The sequence below is a fragment of the Ostrinia furnacalis genome, unplaced genomic scaffold (genome assembly GCF_004193835.3).
Source record: "Ostrinia furnacalis isolate ACB-3 unplaced genomic scaffold, ASM419383v2 OfSCF0682, whole genome shotgun sequence".
NCBI classification, from domain to species: Eukaryota; Metazoa; Arthropoda; class Insecta; order Lepidoptera; family Crambidae; genus Ostrinia; species Ostrinia furnacalis.
Genome location: NW_021130921.1, coordinates 1352979 through 1365028, shown reverse-complemented (window position 1 = coordinate 1365028; position 12050 = coordinate 1352979). Strand labels below are relative to the sequence as shown.

The 12050-nt window shown below is 36.6% G+C and overlaps 2 protein-coding genes across 3 annotated transcripts in view; both read right to left on the bottom strand.

Moving 5' to 3' along the window:
* LOC114366754 (fibroblast growth factor receptor 3) overlaps nucleotides 1-12050 on the bottom strand; it is a 166659-nt gene that overhangs the window by 46166 nt on the left and 108443 nt on the right. The window lies entirely within an intron of this gene.
* Nucleotides 632-2258, bottom strand: TwdlT (TweedleT). The gene is made up of 2 exons (XM_028323725.1): nucleotides 1938-2258; nucleotides 632-1727 (listed from the first exon to the last, which is right to left on the bottom strand). The coding sequence occupies exons 1-2, from the start codon at nucleotides 1950-1952 to the stop codon at nucleotides 801-803; spliced, it is 942 nt and encodes a 313-aa protein (XP_028179526.1). The 5' UTR covers nucleotides 1953-2258; the 3' UTR covers nucleotides 632-800.

Genomic DNA, 12050 nt, shown 5'->3' with positions numbered 1-12050 from the left:
CATGTTATAAATATTCACGTAAATCCCGTTCGTGTCATCATACGTTACATCAGCGCCGATCGCAAATCACTTTTTGCTCTTTGTCTCAGGTTTTTGACCCCCATACGTCCAACACTTTCTTCTTTAGGTCACTGTTTTTAACGCAAAGGCATCAACCATGCACAGCTTTAAATTTTATAGCTCAGGTATGCCACTAAATATTCTTGTGAAAAGGGAAAATACTAAATGTCAAGGTTTACGCAACTATTGTCCATCGCAATAGGTGTGTGTTACGCAATAAATATTTAGCGAAACTCTTATTTTCTATAAAAGATGTTGCAAGCGAGATGTAGCTTCTTTCTGAATGCATTATGCAACTCGGGTCACAGCGTTGCGCAAACGTGTGTCGCCCACGCAGAGAAACGGACTTTCTACCAAACATACACCTGTTCTCTTCGCTTTATCGCTTTAATCGAATCGAGAATAATGATATTGACATCTGCGGGACCTTAGCTGCTCAAGTTCGAGTTTTGAAATTCAAATTATTCTGTTGTCTTTAATTTAACAAAAACAAAAAGAGCTATTCTACAATTTGATATTCAAGAGCTACGAATTTCAGAATAATTTAACTGGGGTAGTGAAAACAAAGTTATTCGTTGGTTTATAAGTTTTTATGCAAAAGAACTTTATAATACAACTAAAATTAAACATTAAAATTACTATTTACATAAATACATTTAGGCACCGTAATTTTTTCTCTACTTATAACTAGGTTTCGCCGGCAGAGCAGATATCACAAGTGGGGGCGCTTTGCGCGCGGTTTAGTAGGGGCCGGACTGGCCGGGGGGGCCGTAGGAGGAGCTGACTCCACCGGAGGAGCCTCCGTGACCGCCGCCGATGCTGCCTCCGTGGCCGCCGCCGATTCCGCCGCCGATGCTGCCACCGTGACCGCCGCCAATGCCGCCACCGATGCTGCCGCCAGAGATGCCGCCGCCGATGCTACCACCAGAGATACCACCGCCGATACCACCGCCAATGCTGCCGCCAGAGATGCCACCACCGATTCCACCACCGATTCCACCACCGATGGCGCCACCGGACTCCTTCTGGGTCTTGTACTTGATGAAGTAAACCTCGGGCTTTGAGGGCTGAGTGGGGGCGGCGGTGGGGATGGTGATGTCGGGCTGTTCGTCGGGCTTCTTGACCAACACGTAGACGAGGGTCTTCTCCTCGTTCTGGGCCTGGGCGGGGATGATGGGCGCGACGGGCGCGGGGGGAGCGGGGGCCTTGATGAAGATGATCTTGTAGTGCTTCTGGGGCACACCACCGCCGGACACGATTTGTGGGCGCTGTTCTTCAGGTTCTGGGGGTGGGACGTGGACGTAGATGTGCTTCTGGACGATGGGGGCGCCACCGAAGCCGCCGCCGAAGCCGCCTCCGAAACCACCGCCGGAGGAGAAGCCGCCGCCGCCGCCGGAGGAGAAACCACCGCCGCCGCCGGAGGAGAAGCCACCGCCAGATGAGAATCCGCCGGAGGAGAATGAGCCTCCACCGATTCCACCTCCGATTCCGAAGGAGCTAGAGCTCAGGCCTCCGGAGGCGAAGCCGCCGCCGTGTCCGCCGCCGATGCTGATGCCGCCACCGTGGCCGCCGCCGTGGCCTCCCAGGCCGCCGCCGCCGCCGGGAGCATTGTAACTGTATCCCGCCTCGGGACGCGCCGAGCCGAGCGTCGCTACAGCAGCCAATACCTACGGCAAAAGCACTATTTTTAACAACTGATCGTTGATTGTTCTTATTTATTGGGCGCAATATGACCGGCCATGTCCAGTGTAATTGGGGCGGGGTTATTGGGCGCAATAAATGCGAACAATCGGCACAGCACAGCCCTACAAGGAAGCACAACTCCAGACGTCGTCGGGTCACACCGGGTCACATCACTTTCACTGCACGATACCTACCAAGAACGCTTTCATGTTGACTCACGGAGGTGTCGTGGTTGTGTGATGCTCCGGTGTGGCGGCGTTAGGCTTTTATACCGCGGGCCAGCCGGCACCTCTCTCCCTGGCTCTTCCTAAGATTCGGCCTTCGGGCCATAAGAGAATTATGATTTTAATGACACCCGTCCGATTCGTCTTCGGTGAAAATTATGTGGATCTTGAAGATAAGAACACTTTCACGGCAGTGAAGTAATTGATACGTCAATGAGGTGTTAACACGGGTACTCATTGCCCTATTGTTAACTCAATTAATGGGCTCATTAAGCATTCAAGTTGTAGGTGTTAGTTTAAAAATTCAAAATTCTCACGAACTCAAGGAAAATCTTAAAAAGAAAATGTCCAATGATTGGGCTCGGAATGTTCGTAATACGTAATAGTAAAAGTTGTCAATTTTACAGATACATAATCGTACACTCGGGTGTTTATGTGAGTGTCATATTTTTCATCGTATAATGTGGGTGTTATTCTTATTGCGATAAAAATGGACGACGGCAAATCATAAACACTATTGCACCTTTTACATGTATTAACTGCTCTTTTACAACAAATATGTAGTTTGATTCGCCTTCAACTTACGTAACGAAAAAAATAAAATCCAAAAATATTACCAGAAGTCAAAAACTTACCCTAATTTCTTGATGTCAATAATATGACCTGATTGCAATCCAACTTGTAAAAGTTATCTGACATTTAACCACTGAAACTTACCAAAGCGATGTAAACTTTCGTTCCAATATTATTAAAACTTTACACGTGCCGTGTTAATTAATAACGAACGTAATCAAACTTAGTGTAATTAGCGTATTTAATGTTATTTGTTTAGTGACACCCGAACTCTCTCAATATTACGAGCTAGTCAAAGTTATATAATAACAATAAATCACATAATTTTAATTACATTAAAATGTCTAACTTGTATATAAGACTAATTTTAGGAGACGATCATGATAAATAACAAATATTTATCCATCACAGAAATGATTATAGCCTCAAAGTAACTAGAGCTTTTAATACCTATTAAATTGATGAACATACTTATTTAATTAAGAAATAAATACCTTTATGACCCTATTGTTATGAATTCTCGTTATAACTAAAATTTGCCACTAGCAGGATTTGAACTACAGACCATTGTATTTCAGTTATTGAAACAATATGTTTCTAAACTTCAGGTCAATTTAACATAATTTGTTCAAGACAAAACCTTATAAGTAAAACGTACTCATTTCAAAATTAAAAATAAACACGATGCAAATCTATAAGAATTTTAACATAAAATCGAGATTTAAAAGTCAAATAATGCGATCCATGTTAAAATTTATGGCATTATAATAATAAAATCGGCGGTAACCTTTGAGTGTTGGAAATGGACCCTTTTGTCTGTCGACATAAGGAGATTGCCACACGCTGATTAGCAAAGCGTTCTCACATGGATATTCACGATTGTTTTACAATCATTCGATTGTAAAGTTAGTTCATAGATTAGTTTTTCGATAGTTGACAACACTAATGTGTTCGGAATTTCATGAAAGTTCATTTCAGTATAAAGTAAAATTAAAACGGATTTTTTTTTTACAAAATTCTAGCTTTTGCCAGGGAAAAATTTTTTTCAGGTAATGGATTTTTAAACGAAGCTTAAAAATCCTAAAATGCAAAGAGAATAAAATGATTGCAAAAAATATCACTTACGAAAAAATTGAAATTCACCCTTTTATTTTTGCAATGTAGCACCTTACCCTAGACTTAATTTATCTCTACATGAAAATTAGGTAGTTTAGTTTAGAAAATTAGCATAAAGACAGAAAAAGAGGAACTTTGGTGATAACTATGATTTATCCCTATTAGGTATCTATATACCTAAAGGAGCGGTGTTGAAATAGTATCTAATAGAGAGGAGTATTGATTTATTGTACAAATATAGATGTAATAATACTCAAAACTAATTGAACTTGAGATGTTAAGTCTCTCCAATAGCGGAGCGGTTTATTGGTTGCTATGCGCGCAGTGGTCGCTTTCAGTCGGTTCAATTTGGAAAATTGTTTTTTTTCTAATTAGTTCAAGCCTGTGATTAAAAAGACTCCATCCATCAAAATCCTTAGTGCCTCGTTGTGATGAGAACCGGTTGATTGGAATAGGTTTTGGTTTACGACAAATCACTGAAGCTTTTCCATACTTTGAACATGTAGGAAATCGATTTTCGTAAACTTACTTTTCATTTCATTAAGTATTTTTTTGTCTATATCTTTTCGAAATGATATCGTTTATCGATCAGTCTTCACGGTGCTATGTCCCTATAATTATATAAATATATCGTTTCGACTATCCATCTGCCTACACGAGCGTATGTCCCATTCTGTCCCAGAATTTGAGGCATATAATAATCCCATTTTACCCAGAATAGACATAAACTAACCAAAAAATATTTTCATGACCTACCTAATTATAAAGATAAAAATAAAATAGGTTATTTCTATACTCAACACAAAGTGGTTTATGGTGAACTTTCAGCAAAATATTGCTAAAATTAACACCTAACTTAATTAAACATAACAAGAACGTTAAGTGCACAATGCACATCATTTTCCAGTACTTACTTAAGTTGACGAGATTAACTGTACATAATTATAATGTAAAACAGTAGTTAAACATGTAAATGATATACTAAAAAGTCATGAAATATTTCATCCATAATATCAAGGATGAAAAAATGAATGTAAAACTGCACTCTGGGGTCAATAGTTCACCACAATGTTGCAAAGTTATATCACAGAGTCTTAACCTTTCTAAATTATTCGTGCAGCGAAATAAATTATCGTCAAAATCATTAATTATGCTCGTTGATAATACGTTTTAATAAGCAACATACAGTTTGTTTTTTTTAAATAAAATTTTATGAAAGAGCGCGAGTTTCGTAGAAAACGGCGAAAGGTCGTGAATAATTCAAGGACAGAAGGAAGAAGAGGAAGGTACAATGACCTAATTTTATATGAAAGTATATAGTGTACGACTCATGTCAAAGTTTAGCTTTTGAGAATGTATTTTCTTTCACGATTCATTAAACATTTATTACTTCCTATAATCCTATAGAATGATCACAATAATATTGTGATCATTCTATCATTATCATCTAAATAAGACTTTATTTTGTATTTTCACTACGATCTATAACAACAATAAACAACAAGGGGTGTATTAGAGAACAAAGCTCAAAACTCAATTTAATAAGCATCTTTTTTTTTTTCAAAAAAGAAACAAGAGGTTTCTTTCTTATTGGTCAAATTTTATATTCAGACCCATCGCCATCACATGACAGAATCTAAAACTGATAAAATCCAGTATTTATTTTTATAAATATCATCTGGGTTTTTCCATCCCAACTAATTTACGGTAGCAAATGTGATACTACCGTACGAGTGCAGTAATCTTATCTGACATAACGCAACATGGATCGAGTCATGCTTATTTAACTCGAACACGGTAAGGTCGCGGCCACACTGCGGTTAATTGTAGCAATTACTTACCGTAGCTTCAGGTTGTGTATTTTTTAGAAGATGGATTAAATAATTTCAAATTGGCAATGAGAGTTTTTTAGATTAATCTAAGAATTTACTTATAGTGTAGTATAAAACAAAGTCGCTTTTGCTGTCTGTCCCTATGTATGCTTAGATCTTTATAACTACGCAACGGATTTTGATGCGGTTTTTTTAGTAAATAGAGTGATTCAAGAGGAAGGTTTATAAGTAAAAACATGCATAATATAGAAGAGAGAAAAGCCGAGAAGTTCCATTGCACCCGTGTGAAGCCGGGGCGGGCCGCTAGTAACAAAATAAAATAAATTCAAAATTGAAACAATATTCAGGCGTAAGTATATTGCTATATCTTCCAAATAATCCAGCAGAAAGAGTAAAGTTTTAAAAATTAACATTTAATTTTGGTAAATAAAAAGAATAACTTCTGTAAATCATTAATTTCATAAAACGAATGATGAAGCATATGCATGTAAATATAAACATCAATACAGATGTTGTTGAAAATCAGTGCGTTCCTTATAACTCCAATGACACCTTGAAAAGAAAATTAGTCTACTTGAATTAATTTATTATACGCAAACAATGACAATTGTTTTCAAACATGCTTTATTTAACTAGCAAAGATATCTTTCTAGTATATACTCTACTTAAATATAATTGTGTCAACATGAGCTTTATTCCGCCACCGCATTGTCCGATGACTCACACAATTGCACATCATAACGTCAGATGCATGTAAATAGTAAAAAGAACAATGTGATAGTCTAGTACCCTGAGCACGAATGACTCGTAATGCTATACTGATCGTATTCCTTATTTAATTTTATACAGGGTGGCCAGGGAGTTGACGTTCAAAGCTAAAATTTAGATTCCTCACATCAAGGCGTATCTAAATCACCCCCATGTAAGTTCTACGATTTTGCTTAGTTTAGGAGATAGTTAATTTTGTGATTTATCCTTATCTATCAACTATGGTTGGTGTTTAATGTATAATTTAATTAATTTTATATTATTTTTAATGTAATAATATTTTAACTCTGGCGAGCACTTGTAGTTTGTTTTTACTTACTTACGCTAGAGAAGCTTCCAGAGTAAGAAAAAAATTAAAAACCAACCATAGGTGGTAGGATGAATCACTAAATTATTTTATCTCCTAAACTAAGCAAAATCGTAGAACATACATGGGGGTAATTTAGATACAACTTGATGCCTACATCAAGGTGCTAAAATTTAGCAATTTAATTTTGATTCTAAGGAATCTAAATTTTAGCTTCGAACGTGAACTGCCTGGCCACACTGTATAACGGCGACGCTGTTTTATTTTTCACAAAAAAGGAACGATTACCATATAACGAGAAAGAAATTATTCGTACTCAGGGCACAGTTGGATTGGCTAGACTCGAGCGCATCTTTTCGACATTTAGTTCAGATTCCATTTTTATTTCACCTAGCGCTTCCTCGTCAGTTTCAGAGTGTTTTTGTGTAACTTTATTACTTGGCTTTATTAATGTAATGTAAAGCAGCGAGTAGACTATAGCTGATGTATGTGAAACCATAGGTAGGTAGATACAATATTTTTATTGTAAATGTTATTTAATGTTATATTCAATTTTTAAATCTGATGAATCTGATGAACATAGATGATGATGATGATAGATGCATAATGTTAATACATACTATTAACATTTTGTCATGTTGCTTGAATAAAAATTATAAACTATACTTACGAGCAAAAGTATGGAATCACCCCTTTGTGTTCCGAGCGGTCTTAAGAACTGAATGACTATGTATTGTATGTATCTTTGGTATCAATTTAAAGTTTATAATATCACCTTAAAAATGGTGCCATTTTTATTGATCTTCTATTAGTCATTTAGTTCTTATGATCGCTCGGAATAAATAGGGTGATTCCATATTTTTGCTCGCGAGTGTATTATCATTTAACACTTTCAAATCAGTCTGGTTGAAGACCATATCGATCCTCAAGATTGCGAGCTTAAAATAAAAATTTGCATAGTTTTAATTATTTCATAAAATTCAACATAAATAATAATATTATTTTAATAAACATAAGATGAAAAGTTTTGTTAGATACGTGATCGGATTACAATTTATCAATCAAATTATGACTGTGTTCAATATGAAATACAATATCGTGAATATACATAGCATACGGTTATTGTGAAAAAGACATTAAGTCAGAAACGATATTATTTTATACGAGATTTTTTCATTAAACTTTTGTCAGAAACCGTCAAATAACCACTACAAGATTCAAGCAAGACCATCTAGTTAACGCTATGCGTTGTCTTATCTAGTCACTAACACATCTAGATATTCACGTCACGCCCGTGTACACGCTTCCTTATGTCTGTGCATTACCCGTTCGAAGCGATGGCGATGACGAGCGCACGATCTGACGGCGTTTCGATTTCGTTTGACAGGTTAATTTTTATTTGGAAAGTCACATATTAAAAATGATCTCATCCGATGTGAGCATTAAGTTTTTTATTTGCAAATGAAAGTGAAATGAATATGCAAGAGTTTATTAATAGCGCTCTATTAATATGGTCAATGCAGTCGCAATTTATCGACCATAATTTATTGGTCTTCGAAATATGTAATTGATTTATGATATCTTATGCTAGAAAAGTTTTATTAAAAGTTTACCTTACTACTCCGATGCAATAATAATCTTGTAGAGCTTCATCCAAATTCGTTCAGTAATTCTTGCGTAAAGTAGCTAACTAACATTTTGTCTGAATGATGTGAGCGTGGTCTCACAAACAGTCACACAATATTTACATAAATTTGTATGTTCCGTACTTTTTTTCTATGCAGAACAAGACAGGTATTTGACCGCAATCGCACCTGATGTTAATTCAGATACTATACTTCACTTGGACTGACTGATTCATTCACATTTCCTTTCTACGATGATATAATAAAAGTTATGTAGTCGTAGAGGTTCAATATTAGTGTAAGGGACCCTCCAGACTGCCCTTGACCGGTTTTGGGTATTCCGACTATTGAATGGTTTTCCCTGAAGGCCTTGTTGTTGGGAGATACCCCGTCTGACCGTCTAGGAATCTTTTACCGTAATGTGATACTACAGACAGGGTTTATGGTGTACCAGGAAAAAAGCTTTGAGTTCGTCGTAGAGAAGGGTGGTCTTTAAGGAATAACTAATCAGATGGTTTAGTGTGAGTTTACATCAAACGTCGTCATTAGTGAGCGCGTTTAAAAAATATAATAATACTAGCGGCCGCCCGCGACTTCGTACGCGTGGATCCTGTTTTACCCCCTTTTCCCAAATTTTCTTTGCTATAAACGTCACGGAGCCCGAGACCTTTCCAACGAATGCAAAACCGTGGAAATCGGTTCGTGCGTTCTGGAGTTATAGCGTCAGGGAGGAAATCCCGACTTATTTTTATATAGTAGATGAAGATTTTAGTTTTTTTTTATATGACAGGAGGCAAACGAGCAGACGGATCACCTGATGATGATGAGTTCTAGAAAATTTCCGCTAGGGGCGCTGTACAATTTGTCATATACTAAGGCTGAGTTGCGCCACGTAACTTTGACGGTAACTTTAACGATAACCGGTGTTTTTTGTATGGAATTTGACAGATTTTTGACGTTTGTCAAAGTTAAAGTAAGATGGTGCAACCCAGCCTTAATGTCACTTTTTTACGCAGTCGACATCGAATGAGTTTGAAATAAACTCACACAACACCCCCAATGTCATCATTTCCACTTTTTGTCTCCTCTCCGCTTAACCACCACCTGTCAAATTCTATGGAAACATTTGACTGCCCGACACTTTTCCGCTCCGCCTTCGTGGAAACAGAGCTTAGAATGTTGGAAATAGTGAAGAAATGTAGCTTTGATATTAGATTTTAAACTTTCGCGTTCCATTTCAACTAAAATAGAAAGACACGGGTCTTAACGCGACATTTATGACTGAGTTACAATATGTACTCACGGCTTAACGCTTCTGCTGCTACTTATTCAGTTGTCGCGTTTTCTATTTTAACTTTGACATTGCCTCGCTGAAGCCAAAACTACCCTGAAAGTCTAAAATTAGTATTTACACAAGCTATTATCGCGTGGGTTGTAACATCTGAGGTCATTGCTCTGGTGTCAGACGATAATTTATGAACATCTGACATGCGGCAATCGGATATACGGATTAAATGTCTACTGAAGCATGAAATAATTTAAGCTCTATACGAGCTTACAATACCTTAACAAATACGTAAAGTGAATTTAAATTACACGAATTGTGGTGAACATCTTATCGACTATACGTAATATTTACTATACAGGGTGGAAACGATAAAATTGATCTCACTCGATTATTTCTAAACTATAAAAGATATCGAAGAACTGATCCTGAAAGTGCTTCGGTAGCTATATCAAATGGTAATATAGGTTACAGAATAAGCTGGAAACATTGAATATTCGAATAGATCCAGTTTATTCTGTAACCGTTTGATATGCTCGTGAAGCACTTTCAGGATGAGTAATCACTAATCAGGTTTTCGATATCTTGTATAGTTTAGAAATAATCGAGTGAGATCACTTAACGTTTCCACCTTGTATACTTATTTTGGAAAACTGTTACCTACAACTGTATTTAGCTTGATGTGTCTGTACATACTTCGGAGTCAAAATATAATTCTAGTGGACAGTAAAAATCAAACTCTGTATTTCGTGATCAATTTTGACAGGTATCAAAACGTTGTTAAAGTACATCGGAATTTTAACAAGAGCCAATCGAAATCTTAACATTTGCAATGTAACATTGAAATGTATTAAGCTTAACCCATAATTGATTATGATGATGTATGAGTACAGTCAGAATGAAAATAGATAATGAAAATTCAAATTTGAAAATGGCGTAAGTCCAAAATTAATAAGGTAGCATTTTGCATAAAGAAACTGGCCGTTTTAGCTACAACGTAAAATAATAAAAAATTCTACCACATTGTAATAGCTGACTGATGATATGAGATATTCTTTTGATGTTAGGTCCCTAATGGATTGAGTGTCACATGCCAAAATCATATTACGGAACTATCCTGGTATCATATGCCACCCTGAAGTACGAGTGGGTGGCATACGGGAATAAGTGACAATGAGTGGATAACGGATCTGCCTACTCTATTAAAGAGCGACATAATAAATTGTATAACCGCGTCTAATGTGTATAGGTTTGCGAACTACAATGTACTCACAAGTGGAAATTGTTGAACAAGACCTGGTATTACCCTACAGGTTGTTCAATGAAATGCTAGGTTGTTCAATGAAATGAAACGCTTCTCAATCTAAAGTTTAAATAAACAACTTGAAAAAATCCAGTGTCTAAGTAGCTCAGTTGGAAGAGCATTCGCCGGGCAAGCGAAAGGTCATGGGTTCGATTTATTTAAAAGATAATATTATGAACAGAAATTGCTGTCAATGACTAAACTATTCGAAGATGAATTGTACATTTTATTTTAAATTTATTGGCGTCTACATCTTACGCCTTTTATGCACCAAAGGTATAAAATTAGTTACAACTGTACCAAGCTATGTATTCAATTGCATCATTGTAAGACGTTAACTTTTCAAACCCATTGATGTCCAGATGATGGTCGTTCATAGACTAATGACAGAAGGTCGAGTGTACGTTGACAAGGTTCACAAACTGCTAATTAAGAAAAAACCTTGTTAGAAACTGCAAAGCATTTTGGAACTTAATAACTTAAAAGGAAGTGGAGAACGTAATTAATGAAATTGTTTAATTTCTGAAGCTTTTTTAGGGTTTTGTGCTCAAAAAATGCCTGTGGGACTCAATTACTAAGTCTATGGGTGAGTTCCACCACCTAACTTTGACCGTAACTGTTACGATAACCGGTGCTTTTTGTATGGAGTTTGACAGATTTTTGACGTTTGTCAAAGTTAAAGTAAGATGGTGCTACTCAGCCTATATCTATGTATTTGTTTGTCAAGGAGCTGTCTCATTCATATGTTAAGATTTTTATTGCCGATACTTGTCCCCGTAACTTCGTCCGCGTAGTGGAAGTCGAAAAGGTTCTCATGGGATTTTTAACGTTATTAAATAAATTAACATCTAACTGATATAAGTAGCAACAAAAATATAATATCAATCTTGCACCATGGCTACGGAACTCTACATATCTGTTGAAACCGACTCGCACTTGATTGGTTTTTTAAAACCTACGATTTCCCATGACTGGACAAAAGATTTTCTCAACTCTTAAAATTGAAAGCTACCACCTTTTTGATGAACACAAAATCATTTATATTTGGAATATTAATTACTTTATGGTTTCTGAAGAAGTTATGATTAAAGGTATTGTTGGATCTTTCTTTAGGGAAGAAAGATCAAAACGTCAATTGAATTCTTGAAATTGATATAATTTCCCATAATTCTGGCTCCAAAAAGTTTAAGGCATAAATAAAGATTTCGTGAGGTGAATTACTAAACTTCTGATCCGAGTATTCAATTTTCAAACCACTTTGACGAATGTATTTT